At 37.9% G+C, this 21,196-nt stretch overlaps 2 protein-coding genes across 2 annotated transcripts; both read right to left on the bottom strand.

Moving 5' to 3' along the window:
- Nucleotides 1–5,573: 5,573 nt before the first annotated feature.
- Nucleotides 5,574–6,512, bottom strand: LOC102001712 (olfactory receptor 1496-like). Its single transcript, XM_005349584.1, has one exon. It carries the CDS (start codon nucleotides 6,510–6,512, stop codon nucleotides 5,574–5,576), a length of 939 nt encoding a protein of 312 aa, XP_005349641.1.
- Nucleotides 6,513–15,945: 9,433 nt separating this feature from the next.
- Nucleotides 15,946–16,884, bottom strand: LOC101996588 (olfactory receptor 1496-like). Its single transcript, XM_005350261.1, has one exon. It carries the CDS (start codon nucleotides 16,882–16,884, stop codon nucleotides 15,946–15,948), a length of 939 nt encoding a protein of 312 aa, XP_005350318.1.
- Nucleotides 16,885–21,196: the final 4,312 nt, after the last annotated feature.

Below are 21,196 nucleotides of genomic sequence, written 5' to 3'. Positions count from 1 at the left end.
AGGAGTGGGGGGAGGGGGAGAAGGGTTGGAGGAGGGGGGGAAGGGTGGGAGGAGGGGGAGGGAAATGGGAGGCTGGGAGGAGGTGGAAACTTGTCTTTTTTCCTTTTCTCAATAAAAAAAAAGAAAATAAAAAAAAAAGATAGTCTGGCCAACAACTCCTTAAGAGCTTTGTTGATCCTCTGTTCAATGGTTTGTCCCTGTGGGTTGTAGGGCATGCCAGTGGTATGGGAAATCTTCCAGAACTCCAGAAAGTCATTGAATTGTTGAGAGTCATAGGCAGGGTCATTATTAGTCTTAAGTGTCCAAGGTACCCCCAAAACTATCATGGACAGCTTAAGGGCCTTGATAGGTTTAATGGCTTTCTCCCCAGAAATGGCAAGAACATAAACAAAGGAGGAACAGGTGTAGCAAGGAGGGCCTACTTATTCATCATATCTTCCCAGCTAGCTTAGCCCCGAAATAACCACACAGAAATTGTATTCATTAAAACACAGCTTGGCCCATTAGCTCTAACTTCTTTTTGGCTAACTCTTACATCTTAGTTTAACCCATTTCTATTAGTCTTTATAGCGCCATGAGGTTGTGGCCAATCAGCAACATTTCAGCAAGTCTATCTCTGGTGGCAGATCCATGGCGTCTCCCTCCAACTCCACCCTTCTTCTTCCCAGCATACAGCCTAGCTTTCCCTGTCTAGTTCTGTTCTTCCCTGCCTTCAGCTCAGAGCACTTCTTTATTAACCAATGAAAGCAACACATTGACAGTAGGACCTCCTACACCATTTTCCCTTTTCTGTTTTAACAAAAAGAAAGGCTTTAAGGGAGGTGCATAGTTTTATTGAAACTTGATATTCCATCTATGGTTGTTATCCCTGGGAGGCCTGTCCATTTCTGAGGAAAAAATGGAGGAGTGACTTGGGAGAAAGTAGGTAGGAAAGAGCATTTGGGAGAAAATAAAGGAGAGAAAATTGTGGTTGTATGTATTATATGAATGAATTATATATGTGTGTATGTATATATGTAATATTATACCACTTCTACCCTCCCTCTTCTCCCTCCTACCCCTTCTATATCTGAAATCCTCTCCAAAATGTATGCCTTCTTCTTCATCCTTTGTTGTTACACATACATGTAAATAAATCCACATATAAATGCAACTCACTGACTCCATTCAGCATTGCTTGCATTTATATGCTTTTATGATTGAGCACTTGGTATTGAATAAACTATCAGGGAGATAATTACTGGGGAAGATGAATGTTCCCTCTCTCAGCAATTGTTAATTACACAGATCTTCATCCAGGAGGGGGGCTCTTATAAAATTACCTTCACCTTCATTAGGATGTAAACTGCTGCTGGAATTGCTCAAACTAGACGTTTTAACTTGTTTCATCTTGTGGAAGTTTTGTTTATGTGACCGCTACCGCTGTAATTTCCTGTTTACAACAGTTATGCAATCACCAGAAGCCAGCATCTCATTGTTATTCTCCCCATCCTCTGGCCCTTACAATCTTTCTACTTCTGTGACACTCTCTGAACCTTGGAGAAGAGATGGTCCATATGAGATCCTATTTATGGTCATGTATTTGTGATGGTTTGAATATGAATGTCCCCCTTAGACTCATGTGGCCCATAGGGAGTGAAACTATTAGGAGGTGTAGCTTCGTTGGAGGAATTCTGTCACTTTGGAGGTGAACATTGGTGCCTCCTAAGTTCAAGCAAAGCACAGTGTGGCAGTCTCTTCTGCTACCTGCAGATCAAGATACACAAATCTCAGCTCCTAATTCAGCACCATGTCTGCCTGCATATCAACATGCTTCTCACCATGATAATAATGGACTAAATCTCTGACATTATAAACCAGCCTCAATTAAATATTTTCCTTCTTAAGAATTGCCATGGTCATGGTATCTATTCACAAAAATAAAAACCCTAAGACAATACTCATAGTCACTTATTCTCAGCAATTAAATAGTAATTTGTCTCAGCATTAACCAATACCTACTATAATAAGAAGATCTTCTCCACAAGGCTAAGAGCAACACAAATCTATGGGCAAAACCATAAATACACAGGGTAGGGATATTGAGCATTCCCTGTGGAATAACAGTCCATTGATATCTCCTAGTAGGATGAGAATTATTTTAGGTAGGCACTGTAAAGGCAAACTTTTTTTCTATCTTTCTCTTGTAAAGGTATAGTGAATAAACAGTTCTTTAAATCAATAACTATGAGAGGCCATCACTTTGGTAACAGAGAAGGCAGAGGAATTCCAGAATGTAAAGAGCTCATAAGCTGAATAACCATGTTGATAGCTCTAAGATCTGTCACCATTCTCCATTTTCCATATTTCTTTTTAACAAATAAAGGAGAATCATAAGGGCTGATAGATTCTTCAATATGGCGAGCATCTAGTTGCTCTCTTACCAACCATTCTAAAGCCTGTAACTTTTCTTCAGTTAGAGGCCACTGCTTAACCCATATTGGATTCTCAGTTAACCATTTTAAAGGCAGGGCCATTAGTGCCTCTGAAGATTTGTCAATTGCTTTATGTTCTGGTACAGTCTGAAAGGCCAGTGACCTTTTTCTATATCTTCTAATATATTTCCCCAAAACATATGTTTTTGGGGATACAGGAATGTTAATCTGGGTATTCCATTGCTGTAATAGGTCATGATCCCACAAATTCAGTGCACTATTACCTACATATGGTCTTAGTCTACCTCTGTGCCCTTCTAGTCCTATGCATTCAACTCATCTCATGTTTGTTTCACTTGAGATGACATTCCATTTCCTAGGAACTGAACATCTACCTCTTGAGAGAGCCAATTCTGTTGCCAAGATTCTTGAGTAATGATACTTACAACCATACCTGTGTCTATTAAACCAACAATTAGAATGCCATTTATACACACTCTTAGCTTTGGTCTCTGGTCATTTATAGAAGTCTTCCAGAATATACATTTCCGAGTCTCTATCAGAATTTTTTATTTATCCTCCATGTTTATTCTATCACCCAGAACAGTGTGGTATTTTAGAGAAGGCTCTGGATGTTTTTGTTTTCCTGGTGAAATATATCCTTCACAGTGACTGGGAAGGGCTTAACCAATTTTGGCTTGGGGGCCTGTGAGAGGTCCCTTGGGTAGTTTCCCAATGGTATTGGTGTGCCTAGTCTGTCTTTGTTGACCTACATTCATTGGTCCAATGTTGGCCTTTGCTATTCCTCCTATATATACCTAAAAGCTGAATCCTTCCATTTGTGCCATCCCCAGAGGAAAAATTATTCCTAGGAATTCCTTATCTACAATCCCTTCTCAGATGTCCCATTCTATCACAATTAAAACATTTGGTATTTTGATGTATCCTTAGACCATTGGAAATTGTTTCTCCTACCCAAGCTTCTGTACTATAGTCAAGTGTCTCAATATTCATTGTATGCAAGATCCATTCATCCACTGGCACTGATATGATCTTTAAAGGCCAAAAGATCCTTTTGCATTCTAAGTGGCATTCTCATAAGCCAAAGATTTAATTAGTATATGTCTAGCTTCTGAGTCAGTTACCCCTATTTGTACAGCCTTAGTTAATCTTTGAAAAAATTAACTAAAAGTTTCTCTCTGACCCTGTTTAACCCTAAGAATTTTGAAGAGGTTATAGATATCATTGGGTAGAGATGGCATCATAATTCAACAAACAAGAAAAATACAAAAAAAAAGACTTTCTGTGAATGAAAGAGTTTAAGTATTAGATGTTCACTGTACAACCTTACTTTGACAAAGTTCAGCAGTTGCCTTGTTTAGCATCTTGCTTGACCAATTTGGACAACATTCTATCAGCAGTCAAGGCAATGGAAATCTGTTTGCCCAGTAGCTAACTTTGCCACAAATGAAAGCAACTCCTTATCAAGATTCTTTGTTCCCCATGAACCTCTTTTTTCCAATCTGACACATTCCATCTTCTTTATTATATATTGTATTCATCACTTTATATTATGTTAATACAACTGTATGATTTATGTATCACTTAAAACTTTTAAATGTGTTTAAAGAGATGTGCATTCTAAGCTATATTTTTGTACTGTGGACCTCTCTTATATTGCAGAACAGAGCTTTTGCTTACTTCCAATAGCTCTTAAACACAATATTATAGAGAATCTATGTCTGTCTGTTAACCCTATTTTCCAGAGGTTGAGGAAAGTGATGTATATTGTATATCTTGTCTCTGATAATTCTTTTATAGCATGAAAGTATCAGAGTTTAGCTATGACAACTATTGCTAATTAACTATATGGGGAAAATATAATAAAATGTCATAGAATATTATTCAATAAAGAGGCTCAATTAAAAATTCTATGCACTTTTATAAATATATGAATGTACAGAGAAGAGGTTAAAGATATCATTGGGTAGAGATGGCATCATAATTCAACAAACAAGAAAAATACAAAGAAAAGACTCTCTGGGAATGAAAGAGTTCAAATATTAGATGTTCTTATGGAAGTTTAAAGAGAGGCTTAAGTGGAGTTCATCAGGCAGTGAAAAGCCCTAGAGGATTGGCCTCACATGGAGATAGACATTAAGAGAGGAGTATAAAGACTGAGTTTGTATGTCATCACATACCAAGGTCAACTGAGGAAATCAAGTGAACAAAGTTATTCCATTTCATAATGAGGCTAAGAATATACAAAATAAAGAAATATTCTTTTTACAGTAAAGAAATGAGACAAAAGAGGAGAGTTGGTCTGTGACCTCATGCACAACTGAACCATTGCCCCTTGGTGTGAGATAGGAAGTCAATGAGTCTCATGTTCTTTATTATATGAAACAGAACTTTCTCTATATCCTTGAGATTGTTACAAGAGTAAAATAAAGACATTAACTATAAATAGAAATTTTACTAAGTAAAATATGAAACATATGAGGTATTACCAACTTCTAGCTTTCTTTATTCTTTCTATCATCTTAGATAAGTAAATTGAATTCTTCCTGGTTATTAGTCAATTTCAAATTAAAAGGAAAATTTGTATAAATGACACAAAATGGTACAAAATGATTACCCCAAATTTGTTCAGCATCAAGAGAAGTCAGAAAAGACAACAAAGACATAAAATAATCAGAGGGATTTGAGAGAACAAAAGGATATCAAGTCAGAGTGGGAGAACATGTAGGAAATAATTGAAGGAAATTGGGTGGTGGGGAGATTGCATTGTTAGCAAGAATCATAAATCCATTACTTAAACAATTTTAATTGATACATCAATGTCCGCAGAAGTCAGAGTAAATGGTAAAATGTTACAACAACTTAAGAATTTAAGGAACAGAGATTGCATCAAACAGAACCTCTTCTACTATGCATTTACAGGATAATTTGTGCAAAGTATGGAGGAAGAGATGTGGCCAGCTATCAAAGACAATCTTTCCTACTTTGACTACTACACTACACCCCTTTTTATGTATTGATCAGTTATGTAGCATGCCCTTTCATGTATGTTCTAAGATTTGGGACAACATCTAGCATAAAATATTAACATCATTATGTTTGTTACATAAAAATAATTAAAAATCACAAGTGCTACCATTATAAAGTGATTTTCTTATTGTAGAAAACTCTTATCAGGGCCTCCTTTATGTCTCTGTTCCTCAGGCTGTAAATGAAAGGGTTCATCATGGGTGTCACCACTGTGTACATCATAGCCATGACAGTCTCCTTCACAGTAGAGTTATTAGCTGGTTGACATAAGTATACACCAATAATTGTCCCATAGAACAGAGACACCACAGACAGGTGGGAACCACAGGTGGAGAAGAGCTTGTAGATGGTCTGGGTAGAATGAACCTTGAGAATAGAAAAAACAATCTTTACATAGGACATAACAATGAGTAGGAAAGGTATAATACCAATGAGATCACTCATGATAAATAACACTAACTCATTAATGTGAGTGTCTGAGCAGGCCAACCTCAGGAGAGCCAGTATGTCACAGACAAAGTGGAGTATCACATTGTTCTCACAAAAAGACAGTCTAGCCATGAGCAGGGTGTGCATCATGGCATTGAATGTGGCCAGCATCCACAGTGGCAGCAATAAACAAGCACAGAGTTTGGGATTCATTATGCTGGTGTAATGAAGGGGGAAGCAGATGGCCACATAACGGTCATAGGCCATGGCTGTAAGAAGGAAACTCTCCATGACTCCAAAAAAAAATAAAAAGTACATTTGTGTCAGACAACCTGCATATGGGATAGATGGGTTCTGGCTTTGCATGTTCTGCAGCAACTTGGGCATTGTGACAGAGGAGAAGCAGAGGTCAGAGAAGGACAAGTTGCTGAGAAACAAGTACATGGGAGTGTGCAGATGGGAGTCCAGTAGAGTGAGGATGATGATGATGAGGTTCCCCAGGACGGTGGTGAGGTACATGGCCAGGAACAGGGCATAGAACAGGTGCTCATGCTCTGGGGGGATGGGCAGGCCCAAGAGAAGGAACTGGGAGATGACAGTTTGGTTGTTTCCAGTCATGATCTGTCTCCAATGACTTTAAGAAAAATAATCAGCAATTTGTTAAACACTCCTCTTTAAACTTGTATGAGATAGATCAATTCTATTATTCAATCCCATTTGTTTAATTTAGAAAGAATATATTTTATATTTTCTAAATTTATATTCTGTGCTTTTCTATGGCATGGAATAACCTTAATCTCTTAAGATCTTCAGTTATCCTTGGTAGGTGATGACATGTTAAACCAGTCCTATATACTCTCCTGACACTCCCCCAATCCATCTCCATGCCCCCATGAAAACAGTCATGTTTCTGAAATACACAGGGTGTGTTGCTTTTTCTTCAGTTATCAATCTTACTCTTACAAAGTTATTGTAAGCTCTACATACCAGTATGTTCTGTCATTATAACCATGAATGATTTTTCTTCTTGTTGCCTTAGCATGCTCTAAGTGTCTAGTATTACCTAATCACACCTAATTGTTTCTAATATGCACAGTGTACTGACATAACTCTTTCCTACCTGCCTGCTTCTTCTAGGCAACTATAGTTCACTTCATTGTATAGTTTTATCTGTTTTTTAAAGGACCTTTTTTACACCTAATCCTCTAGATTTTATGAGCCCCAAGAAAAACATATATTCTTTAATAAGTTACATTACCAATTAATTGCTAGATATAACTGTGTCTCTAACTTGCAGAATCACCACCGCATCACTGACTGATCATCTACTATGTTTTCCCCCACAGACATCTAAGGTTCGATGCATCCCAAGAGAAATTCAATTCTCTCTCTCCCAACATCTATTTCCCATGTCTCTTCTTTCTCATAATACAATAAAACTAATTCAACATCAATTATATAAGTTTTATTGATTTTTTCTTTTTTCTTACTTTGGACTCTAAAGTAGCAAAGCATATAGTTTGTATTCTTCACCCTCTTCTCTCCAGGCATTTAAAACCATACAATCATATCCTTACTAATGGGTGGCATTGTCTTCTGCCCGAAATATTAAAGTCAGCTTTCAATCCCAACCCATGTCCCCTGTCTAAAAACTATTTCTTCAGTATGTTTATCCAACACTGGCATTCTGAGACGTAAATATATTCTGAGATGGAAAAAAATTGAATATTTCCTGATTCATTCCTCAGGTGAACATGTTCTTCTTAAGAAAAAAATTTCTATCATGTGCACAAACGATGATTGCTTATCTGACTTTAGCAACTTCTATCCCACTATGGTTTCACAAATTGCTTGCATTCTTCTCTACAGCCATTCTGTACTTCAAATTGAAGTTTGTACAGCCATCATTTATGATTTGATCCTCATTTTATCTATTGCATGCTTCCCCTCTGGTGTGACTTGTTTCAGTTTTGTTCCCACAATATGATATGCCATATGCTAAATTAAACCTCGTTGTGTCTCTACATACAGTAAGATATATTACCCTGTTGCCTGCGCACCTTGTACTTTCTACAACTACCAATGGCTCTGATTACTGTTTCACAGATATTGTTGCCACACTGTAACTTCATGAAGAAAAGGCCATGACTGCCCACATAGAAAACCAACACCTGCCCTGCCTGGATGAGACTCAGTGTGCATGAAGATTTCCTGGCTATGATGTATTCTGAGACAAAAACTTTTTCAAATTTAAGGACAAAAATGCACATTAAATACAAATAATCATTCTTCTTCAATTTCCTCATAATATAAAATCACCAAACTTGAAAGTTTTAACATGAAATGTAATACTCTGTGATTAGCTTTAGGGATACAACTGTGTATTTATGTAAGGTTTTAAGGTGAGTAGGATGCAGTGCTCTTTTCAATAATACTAAAGACTCACAATTTTTTATGTTTCCATTTATATGGTTCCACTGATAGTAGTGTAGGAAAATATATATGATGAACATTTTATGAAGCTCTCATTTTTATCCTTCTCTTGACTTCATCTTCAAGTATCTATACCTAACTTTGTAGTTAATTATTATAGGAAATGTTCTATGTCCTGATAGCAAGTTTGGTCAAATTATAACTCTGGAAATTTTTTGAAGGTGTTTTACTTTGTGATTAACATTTAAATTAGTAATTACATTTAAATTATTGTAAAAATAACTGTAACCTTTTGTAATGTGATGATCCTCATGTGAACAATTGTTGGAAGAAACAGAAAAACTACAGTCTCTTGAGAAACCTGAAGATTGCCCTGAATGAGAGAATGTAACTTCCACTCTTCCCAGGGACTCCAGTCTGAATCTCCTGGACTTGCCAGTTCTCAAGTGTGTGGGCTGCATCTTTAAGACAATTCCCTATCTTGTTATGTTTTCTTCTAGATAACTTTGTCCAATGAACCCAAGTCTATAGGTAAGATGGCAAAGAAATCAAGAAGAATTACAAAAAGATGTGAGAATAGGACCTGGGTTTTAGCTCAGTGACACAGTAGTTAACCTAGCATACCCAAAGCACTGAGTTCCACCTCTAACTGAAAAAAATAGAACAAGGGGCTGGAGAAATGGCTCAGTGGTTAAGAGCACTGACTGCTCTTCCAGAGGACCTGGGTTCAATTCCTAGCACCCACATGGCAGCTCACAACTGTCTGAAAATCCAGTTCCAGGGGATCTGACAGCTTCACACCAATGCACATAAAATAAATTATAAAAATAAGATAAATAAATCATAAAAAAGAACAAAATGAACACACACAAAGAGTTGGGAAATCCTTCCAAGACATTATCTGACTGAGTCTAGCTTTGGGGTCTCCTATCCTGCTGGTGGTCATTAGTGCAGCTGCATTAATGGTTTGATACTTGGACATTATGTTTAGTGATAATGAGAATGGCAATATAGGTGAAATTGTGTACCTAGTTTCTCAGAATTATTCTTACTCTGTGAATGAGTGGGCGCCATATCTTATGTAGGTTTTGTAGGGCATTTTGAACACACTCTTACACTTCTGAGGCTGATATAAAGTTTACCTTGAATCAGAGAGCAGAACTAGCTACTAACTGACCAAAATTTGCCATAGATATTTTAGATGGCTGAGGACATATAGAGAGACGCCAGAAGTAGTATGAAGGGGTTTAGAAAGATTTTCAGCCCTTATGGATTGAGGAAGGAGAGAGTGAGGAGTGAGCTGGTCACTTCTCAGGTGTTTGGCTGATTATTCAGGTTTTTATCCTTATACATGACTCCTGAATTTTTATTGAAAAAATAATTGCCATAATACATACATCATGTATGTTTACATGCAGAGACTACAAAGCAGAGATCACATATGAAGCTTGCTAATTCTGACCAATGTAGTTCTCTTTATCAATTCTTGACCTGAATAGCAGATGAGAATATCCCATGGACATGGTTCTATGAGTTAATATACACGCAACCCACCTTGGATTCTCTGAAAATACTGACTCTTGTTTTGAAGATGATATTCAGCTTTATACATGGAGACTAAGATGATGTCAATATTCTGGTCACTGGGTTTCAGTAAGGAACAAGTACATGCATTGCTTACAATTACAGAATTCTGAGCTCTTTTGAATAGGAGATCTGTTCAATGTTTCCTAATATTCCAAAGCTAAAAATGTTTTAAAGGAAAACTTAACAACTCCAGCATTGCCCCTACCCTCTAAAGAGATGTTATTATGCTGAAATGGAAAAACAATTGCCCTGTAAGTAATTGTAACAAACCTAATCTTCACCAAAATGAATGTCAATGCAACTGTGGAACAAGGTATTTTCTACTCTATGTGAAAATGTTGTCAAGTATGAAAACAGCAAAAAAAAATGTTATCATACCTGAAAATTGCCAGTCATATGATCACAAAACTGGAAATGTAAGATCCATAATTTGGAAGACAGTAATGTACCTCCTGACAATTTTTCTAAGAGGGATGAAGTTATATTAAGGTCCCTGCTTCAGATCCTGTCACATTGATTCATTATAAACAAGGAAAGAACAGCATTTGTAGTCAACATTTTCTCACATGTCCTTTCTAGCTATCTCTGGACCCAAGAGGCCCTGCATCCCAGAGGAGTCCAGATCCTGTACAACTCATTAAATACACAATAATTGCCCAGGACCTATCTAGGACAAATCTTCTCAGTCTCCTGAGGTGTGGGATACTGATGGCCATAGAGCACTACTGAATATACTTTTGGAGAAGGTGAAAATGATAAAAAGAAGATCTATTTATCCCTACCATATGCCTGTTATGGAATGGACATGATTTATTTGTAAATGAAACAAATGTAGACATTCATGTAGGCTAAGGGTGGGCTATTTGAAAACCACTGCAGTAATTATAAATACTTTGTGATTAAGGAAATTTTCTGCTTTGATTTTGACATCAATTTGTGGGTATGGAGTTGTTCTCAGAATTCTTTTGCTGCTCTCTGAATTTCCTTGGCTTATAGCATGCCTCTTCATTCATTTCTCATCCTAGTGATTCATGTTCCTTTCTTCACTTTCAATGGATTTTTTAGTACTCTATTAAAAGGACAAGCTTTTGGTTTCATTAACTTCTTTGATATTTCATCTTCAATTTCAACTGATTCCTACCCTGTGTGTGTGCTTTTGCAGTGTATGTGTGTATGTATGTAATTTCCTCTTTCCCACTTCTTTTGAGGTTAAGGCATTTTTTCTAGATTCATACCACAATTAATTATAGATTTTCTTCTTTTCCAATGTCTGTAAACTCTAGCATATATTTCTCTCAAAATTCTATTTGCTGTTTTCCCAACAATTTTGAAAGTCATCTTTTTCCCTGTATCAAGATCAATGTATTTTTATATCTTGTAAATGTAACTCTTTTATCAGGATGTAGCAAAGAACAACAATGACAAAAGAACTGAATTATTTACATATGGGGAAATGCATGGTTATTATTCATAGGCAATATAATAGTCCATGTAGAATTCGAGATCATCTGAAAAAGGATTTGAGAACTACTAAGTTAGCAACATCATAGCATCTAAAAGTACATAATAAATACTTCCCAGTCACTAAATAACTTGTTATTATCTTTTCAAAATACATTCAAAATATTTCTCCCTCCCATGGGGGAATAGAATCCAATGCCTCAGAACATGCCTGAAAACAAAGATCACACCAAGATTCTGTAGCGTTGGGTTTTCTTACACAAACATTTGTGTATAGTAAAGTTTCACTTACATATTAGGCACAGTAAAGGCTAAGAGTAACAATTAGTTATAGTAATAAATTACCTCAATTAAAGCCATCTACTACTCTCTGTTTTCCTTCTCCAAAAATATACTGTATTACACTCACCTTCCTACTGGTCATGAGAGCTATTGCAATGCCTTTGTAACAGGAAGTTAGGTGACAGACACAGGAAAAGTGATACAGTTTTACCCAGCTCTCTAAGCCTCATTTGAAGATTTATGTGAATCTCCCTATATAAGGCTTCACAGCACAGGAACTGACTTGGTTCTCAAGATGGTGGAAGAACACCTCACAGGGAGGGCAACAGATGGGTTGTGGAAATGGTAGACAAAGTGATCATTCATATTTCTTGTAGATGGAGACTGAGCACTCAGTTTTCATCATACTAGATGGATGGCATATCATTCTACACCATCAACTGTTCGCCTCTGGCATTTTTCATTTAATACTGTCAGACTAGAACTGAGTGGGGGAAGTTGAAACCATAACTCTATTCAGAAAGAATCAGGAATCAAAGTATCGAAAAAATGCTATATACATACATGAAGCTCTCAAGGAAATTGTTTCTTTTGGCTCTTTGTTTGAGGGTGTAGGTCCACTGTAGGAGGAAGATATGACATCAGGAATATCAGACAACTATTTACATTGCATCCACAGGAAGGAAGCACAGTGGTAAAAGTTTATATTCCATCATCCAGTACTGTATTATAGAATCTATATTTTCAAAACTGCAAAATACAAATTAAAGACAAAAGGCCTAAGGCGTATCTTCTTATAGCATTTTCCTGGATTGTAAGGTTAAATTTTGTTAATAGGTCATCTCTTCAATACTTAATGAAATTACAACCACAATTCCAACAAGAACTATTACTATAAATTGATTGTCTGCTTATAAAATTTACATGTAAAGCAATTAAAAATTTAGCTTTTCATGTTGTCTTTATTGAAAATAGAATTTTTTCATACCATATATTCTATGATTTTCCCTCTGTCTTCTTCCACATCACCCTCTATGTTCAACCCCACTCCTTTTTTCTCTCTCTTTTAGAATACAAGCAGGAAAATGAAAACCAAAGAAAAAGTAAAAGGAATACAGACATAGATGCACACACACACACACACACACACACACACACACACACCATGTAAATAAAAAATTAGAAACCATAATATGTAAGCAAAAGAATAAAATGCCCAAAAATTAAGAGGAAAAAATAGAATCTTCAAAATATTCTTGAGTTTCAGTTGTTGTATGTACCCCTTGCCTGTTCAGGTAATATACAAGGGTTATGTTTGACTGGAGACCTTCATTTGCTGGCACTGAGCAGAAGAATCTGACCAGGACCTTCCCCTTAGGGCACTGAACTGAAAAACCTTGCTGAGATGCTCCCTAGCAGGGCTTAGCAAGGCAGAGCAGAACAGAAGAACCTTGCTAGGAAGCTCCTTAAGGGGGCTGAGCAAGGCCAGATGAGGAAAAGTAACAACTTTTCACTGGAGATGGAGGAGATTGCTACATTTCTGCAGTGGGCTTCACTTTAGCAGAGTGTTAGTGAAAGAAACATCTGGGGCAAAAGAAACGGAGAGCTCTGCTAGGTAAGGGCACCGCGGACAAAAGGGCGAACGTAGGAGCAGGGCGGGGTCGAGTAGAATCCAGAGGACCCTGCAGCACAAGCTGAAGGTGCCCGCACTCCCTTTCAGGGACCTTCAGGCCTGCCCAGCAGGCAGACACTCACCCCTCTGGGTGGATGGCCTTAGTGCAGCCAAGCTGAATTTTTAACTGGCTTGATTTTGTGTAGTTTTTGTGCATGTGACCATGATTGCTGTTAATTCCTGTATATAACAGTTATGTCATCACCAGAGGCCAGCATCTCATCATCTTTCTCCCCAAACTCTGGCTCTTGCAATCATTCTACCTCTTCTTCCATGACGCTTCCTAAACTTTGGGTAAGGAGTGGTCCATATAAGATCACATCTATGGCTGTGTATTTCTGATGGTTTGAGTAGGAATATCCTCCATTGACTCACGTGCCACCAAAAGAGTGGCACTATTATGAGATGTGGTCTTGTTAAAGTAGGTGTGGCATTGGGGGAAGAAGCATGTCACTTTGGAGGTAGGATTTGGGACCTTCTATGTTCAAACTAAGCCCAATGTGACAGTCTTTTTCTGCAGCCTGCAGATCAAGATGTAGAATGCTCAGTTCTTTTTCAGCACTATGTCTGCCTGCATGCCTCCACGCTTTTCACTGTGATAACAGAGGACTAAATAACTGCCATTGTAAGCCATCCCCAAGTAAATATTTTTGTTCATAAGGGAAGATAATGAAGAAAAATATAGATCCCAATAAAAACAATTTTAAAAATAGAGATGGTGATTAAAAGATACTGACACATCACCAAGGACAAGAAGACATTGGCAAGAGTAGAAGCCTAAGTAAAAAGTTAAAAAAAAAAGTTACTGTAGGGGAATATGGTACAGTAGTGTTGTTGGAATATTCTGACTTATTGAGAAGCCAGGATATGCTTGGAGCCTCAATAGGACAGCTCTGAAGGCTGGAGCTGCAATGGGACAGCTCAGCCCTAAAAGAAATGTGTCTTGACTATTGAGAAGCCAGGCTACTGAAATCTGGAGGTGCTGTGGGGGATGGTCTTCCTGCAGGATATAGGGACCCTGCTCTTCTCCTGGAGAACCACTATAGTTGAGTTCTGCTCTGTTCCCTTACCTAGCAGAGCTCTCCGCTTCTTTTGCTAACACTCTGCTAAAGTGAAGCCCACTGCAGAAATGTAGCAATCTCCTCCATCTCCAGTGAAAAGTTGTTACTTTTCCTCATCTGGCCTTGCTCAGCTCCCTTAAGGAGCTTCCTAGCAAGGTTCTTCTGTTCTGCTCTGCCTTGCTAAGCCCTGCTAGGAAGCATCTCAGCAAGGTTTTTCAGTTCAGTGCCCTAAGGGGAAGGTCCTGGTCAGATTCTTCTGCTCTGCGCCAGCAAATGAAAGTTGTCACACAAGACTCTTTTGAGAAAGAGGTTTATTTGGGAAGGAGGAATCCAGGAGAGTGGCTATCTCTGCCAGGGAGGGATTAATGCCAGCTCTTAACTAAAAGGATGGAGAGGCTTGTATAGGGCTTCTTAGGGGCAGAGTTTTCCCAGGGAGATGGAGGATTAGTTAGGTGTTCCATGCTAAGGGATTTGTCAGTTTAGCTGGTCAGGGGCAGAGGTGGCTCTGCCTTCATGGCCAAACTGTTTCTTTCATTGGTCCTTGAGCGTTTTGACTCTTAGTACCAGGGCATATTTCTTTGACTGACTCTGATTCTAGGGACAAAGTGTGTTTCTTTGATGCTAGTTTCAGAGTCAGGGCACATGTCTTGAGTCCTGGGTTCAGGGATAAAGATGTTTCTCTCCTTGGCCCAGGTCCCAAATACAGGGTGTGTTTCATTTCCCAGACTCTGGATTCAGAGTCAGGGTGCTCAGTGATTGGTCAGTTTCCTGCTCCAGTTGTCCCTTTTACCCTACAGTTACTACTAGAATCTCTTACCAGATGGAGACTGAGTGTACTCATCATTGAATCCCACAACGGTTGTAGATATGTGTTCAAATTTACAATTTCTCTGTTATATAGTAATTATATGTTCAAAATTTTGAAGTACTATCAATTTTTTTAATATAGCAGTCACAATGCTTCATAGGTCCATACTGATGTGTGGAAGTTCCATTCAGTGGTAGTTTCCCGTTCAGTGTCTCCCTGTGCATCCCACACTAAGGCCAATGGTCTCACTGTGGAGCTATCCTGACCTCACAGGGTCACACTTGTTGTCGAGGCTGACCTCACAGGGTCTGTCTCACTCACATCTATTCTGACCTCACAGGGTCTCACTATGCAGCATGGACTGAGCTCACAGGGCCACACCGTGTAGCTATGTTGACCACACAGGGTCACACTGTGCAGTGTGGGCTGACTTCACAGGCCCATACCGCACAGCTATGCTGACCTCAAAGAGAAATCAGGGTACATGATAAGATATTACAGCAACTTAATAATGTAAGGTAGAGATCATATTAGACATCCTCTCAAGGTATGGAGGAAAACAGAGCCAACTATGAGAGACACTCTTTCCTACTTTGACTATTCCACGAAATTTCTTCTTTCATGTATTGAACAGGTATGTAGCATGCCATTTCATGTAGATGATATGGTGAGGGACAACATCTGACAGACAATATTAATATCATCATGTCTATTACATAACATTAGGTAAAAATCACAAGTGTACCATCACAAAAAGATTTTCTTATTGCAGAAGACTCTTATCAGGGCCTTCTTGATGTCTCTGTTCCTGAGGCTGTAGATGAAGGGATTCAGCATGGGAGTCACTACTGTGTACATCATAGCCATGGTAGTCTTTTTCACAATAGAGTTATTAGTTGATGGGCAGAAATAGAGTCCAATAATTGTTCCATAAAACAGACACACCACAGACAGGTGGGAACCACAGGTGGAGAAGACCTTGTGTATGCCCTGGATAGATGGAACCTTGAGAATAGAAAAGATAATCCTTGCATAGGACATAACAATGAGTAGGAATGGTATAATAGCAATGAGACTAGTCATGATAAATACCATTAACTCGTTAATGTAGGTGTCTGAGCAGGCTAACTTCAGAAGAGCCAATATGTCACAGAAAAAATGGAGGATTACATTGTTCTTGCAAAAAGACAATCTAGCCATGAGCAGGGTATGTATCATGGCATGGAATGTGGTCAACATCCACAATGGCACCAATAGACAAGCACAGAGCTTGGGGCTCATGATGCTGGTGTAATGAAGAGGGAAACAGATGGCCACATAATGGTCACAGGCCATAACCACAAGAAGGAAACTCTCCGTGTCTGCAAAAGCCATCCAAAAGTACATTTGTGTCAGACAATCTGAATAGGTGATGGATGGTTCCTGGCTTTCCATGTTTTGTAGTAATTTGGGCATTGTGACAGAGGAGAAGCAGAGGTCAGAAAAGGACAAGTTGCTGAGAAACAAGTACATGGGAGTGTGCAGATGGGAGTCCAGTAGAGTGAGGATGATGATGATGAGGTTTCCCAGGACAGTGGTGAGGTACATGGCCAGGAACAGGACATAGAACAGGTGCTGGTGCTCTGGGGAGATGGGCAGGCCCAGGAGAAGGAACTGGGAGATGACAGTTTGGTTGTTTCCATTCATGATCTGACCCAAAAAATAAAAGAAAAGTTAATAGTTTCATAAATTCTGTTTGGTTTAGCCGGTATGAGATTAATTGATTTTAATTTTCAATTTCATTTGTTTAGTTTGGAAAAAATATATTTATATTTTGTAATTTTTATACTCTTTGCTTCACTGTGGCATGGAATAACCTTGACACTCAACTCCTTTAGTGGTCTTGGTAAATGATGACGTACTAACCCAGTCATAAACTCTGTTGACACCCCCTCAGTCCATCTCCACATTCCTGTGAAATCAAACATGTTTCTGTATCACACACGGTGTGCTGTTTTGCATGTTCTTCAGCAATTAATTTTTCTCTCATCAAAGTACTTGTAATCTCTTCATCCATATATGTTTAGTCATTATATCCATGAATGGCTTCTTTTACTGTTGCATTGGCATGCACTAATAGTCTAGTAGTGTCTAATCACTACTAATTGCTTCTGATATGCACCATGTTTTGGCATATCTCTTTCCTGCCTGTTTGTTTGTTATAGTCAACTGAAGTTCACCCATTCTGTAGTTTTCTTTCAATTTTCTTGTAGGATTTTTATACACCTAGTCCTCTTAATTCTATATAAGCCCATACTTTAATGTGTTATATTACAAAATAAAAGTCAGTTATGGCTGTCTCTAATCTACATATTTTATTACCCGATTTCTGACTAATCATCTTCTATGACTTTTTCCACAGGTATCTGAGATTCAATGCATCCAAAAAAAAAATCACTCTTCTCTCTTTCCCAATTTTTTTTATCTCCCACATTTGTTTCTCAAGATACAATAAAATTAATCCAATATCCATTATATGCTTTTTTCATTTTTCTTACCTTAATCTCTAATCTAGTAGAGCATATAGTTTCTCATCTTCATGTTCTTTTTACCCAGGCATTTAAAAACTCCAATTATATTCTTAAAAATAGATGTCATAATTTTCTGCCTGAAATATTGAAGTTAGCATTCAATTCCAACCCATGTACCATATCTAAATACTATTTTCTTCAATATATTTAACCCACACTGGAATTCTTAGATGGAAATACATTCCTCTATTTCCTGACTTTTTTCCTCAGATGACCATCTCATTTTTAAGTACAAAATTTTGATTGTGTGCATAAATGATGCTTGCTTACCCAGCTTGTATCAATCTATACAGTCTATTATTGACTCATGAGTGTCTACATTCTTCTCTTTAACAATGCTATAACTTCAAATTGAAATCTGTGTCTCCAACATTTCTGATTCGCTGCTCATTATACCTATTGCATGCTCTCCTCTGTTATGACTTCTCCCACCTATGTTTCCAAAATATAATATGCCATATGCTAAGTTGAAACTTCTTATGTCTCTACACATATTAAATCCTGGTACCATCTTTCCTCTTGTACTCACCTCCCAAAAAGGCCCTGATCACTGGTTCACAGCTACTGTTTCCAGATTGTAACTTCATGCAGGAAAGCCATTCCTGCCTTGATGTGACTCAGTAGATATAAAAATTTCCTGATTTTGGTGTAACCTGAGATAAAGACTCTTCCAGATTTAAGGCTGAAATGCACATTAAATCCAAATACTTACTCTTCTTCAATTTCCCCAAAATATAAACTCACTACATTTGATCTTTTATCAAAAAAAAAATGTGAAACTCTTTGATTAGCTTTACAAATGCAACTGTGAATTCATGGAAAGTATTAAGGTAGGTAAGATGCAATACTCTTTTCAGTAATACTGATGATTCTATTTTAAGCTTCAATTCCTATGATTCCACAGAGAATGATGAAAATATATATGATGAACATTTTATGAAATATCACTTTTTTTCCTTCTCTTGAGTTCATCTTCAGATATCCATAACTAATTTTATATTTAATTATTATAAGATCAGGTCTCAGTCTGGTAACAAGTTTTTAAATTATGGTTCTAGGTATTTCTAAGAAAGTGTTTTATACTGTTATTAATGTTCAAATTGCAATTAACATTAAATCAGAGTGAAGTAACTCTAACCCTTCATTATGTGATGAGCCTCATGTGATCCGTTGCCGGAAGAAGCAGAAAAAGTGCAGTATCTTGAGAAATGTTATCCAGACTGCCTTGAATTTGAAACTGTAACCTCTACTCTTCCCAGAAACCCCAGTCTGCACCTATTGGCTTATTATCAATTGTGTGGTCTGTACCTTAAAACAGTTCCTTGTCTTGTTCTGTTTTCTTCTAGATAACTCTGTCTAATGAACCCTATTCTATATCAAAGACAGCAAGGAGGTTAAAGAGAAGCATAAAAGAATGTGGGGATGGAGCCTGGACATTTAGCTCAATGGTACAGTAATTATCTAGCATGACCAAGTCCCTGAATTCCACCTCTAACTGAAAAAAAAAAATTAGAAGAAAATGAACAACAGAGTTGGAAGAAACTCCTTCCATAACACTATGTGACCAATTCCAGCCACTGGAGTCTCCGTCCTGCTAATGGTCATTAAGTACAGATGCACTCAGAGTTTGACTCATGGATGTTATGTTGGTGACAAAGGGGCAGAGCAATATAGGTGAGATTGTGCACCTAGATTCTCAGCATTATTCTTATTCTGTGAATGATTGGGGTCCATGTCTTATGGAAGTTTACTTGCACAGATTTTGAAGCAAAGGTCACCCATGAAACTTGTTGCTGATGACCTAATGGACTTCACTGCTTGAATTTTTTTTTATTGAGAAAAGGAAGAAAAAAAAAAACAAGTTTCCGCCTCCTCCCAGCCTCCCATTTCCCTCCCCCTCCTCCCACCCTTCTTCCCTCCTCCCACTCTTCTCCCCCTCTCCGCACTCCTCTCCCCCTCCCTCTCCAGTCCAAAGAGCAGTCAGGGTTCCCTGCCCTGTGGTAAGTCTTAGGTCCTCCCCCCTCCGTCCATATCTTGGAAGGTGAACATCCAAACTGGCTAGACTCCCACAAAGCCAGCACATTAAGTAGGATCAAAACCCCTTGCCATTGTCCTTGGCTTCTCATCAGCCCTCATTGTTCGCCATGTTCAGAACTCACAATTCTTGACCTGAATAGTAGATGATAATCTATCATGGACATGGTTCTAACAGTTAGTGTACATGCAACTTATCTGGGATTCCCTGATAACATTGAATCTTGTTTGAAACTAATATTCAACTTTATAAATGAACACTTAGGTTGCAGTAAGGAACAAGTATGTGCATTACTTAAAGTTACAGATTTCTGAGCTCTTTTTGATATGAGATATGTTCAATGTTTACTTATGTCCCAAAACTAAAGATGTTTTAAAAAACGACTTAAAATCTCCAACATTTCCCCTACCTTCTAAATAGTTGTTAATAGTTTGAAATGGGAAAAGAATTGCACTGTAAGTAGTTGTAATAAACCTCATCATCACCAAGATGATCAATGTAACTGTATAACAATGTTTTTATATAGTATGGGAAAATGTTGCAAAGTATGGGAATGGAAAAGAATGTTATCATACCTGAAAATTGCCAGTCAAACTGTGATAAGACTGGAAATGGAAGATCCATAGGTTGGAGGACAGTGAGATAACTACTAACAATTTATCTAGGATGACTGAAAATGTATTCATGTTTCTGCTTCAGACCCTGGTCACTTTTATTTAATATAAGCACAGGAAAGAATAGCCTCTGTAGTCAACACCTTCTTACATATCCCCTTCTAGCCATCTCTGGACCCAAGGGGTTCTGCATCCCAGAGGAGTCCAATGCCACATAACTCATTAAAGATACAGTAATTGCCCAAGACTTATCTAGGACCAGTTTTCTCAGAGCCCTGAGATGGGAACTGATGATGGCCACTGATCCCTTCCGAGCATCCTTACAGGAAAGGTGGAAATAAAGAAAACATCAATTCATACCTACCATTTTCCTGTTTAATGGAATGGACAGGATTTATTTTAACCCCAGTTTAGATTTTTGTGTAGGCTAAGGGTGGACAATTTGAAAACAACTCACATAATCATAAATGCCTCAAGTTTAAAGAAATTGGCTACTTTGATCTAGACTATCATTTTGTGTAAATGTAGTTTTCCACAGCACTCTTTCGTTACTCACTAAATGTTATTGGCATGTATATCATGCCTCCTAAATCATTTCCCATCCTAGAGACATATGTCCCTTTGTTTATTTTTATGTTTGACTTGTGGACTTTTTATTCTTTTTATAATTTATTTTGCTTTTTTTTCTTTTTATTTATTTATTTACTTATTTTTAATTGAGAAAAAATTTCCGCCTCCTCCCAGCCTCCCACTCCTCCCGCCCTCCCCCCACTCCTCTC

This window comes from Microtus ochrogaster, chromosome 7 (assembly GCF_000317375.1).
Source record: "Microtus ochrogaster isolate Prairie Vole_2 chromosome 7, MicOch1.0, whole genome shotgun sequence".
NCBI classification, from domain to species: Eukaryota; Metazoa; Chordata; class Mammalia; order Rodentia; family Cricetidae; genus Microtus; species Microtus ochrogaster.
The sequence above is the reverse complement of the archived record's forward strand: the minus strand, read 5'-3'. Positions and strand labels throughout refer to the sequence as shown.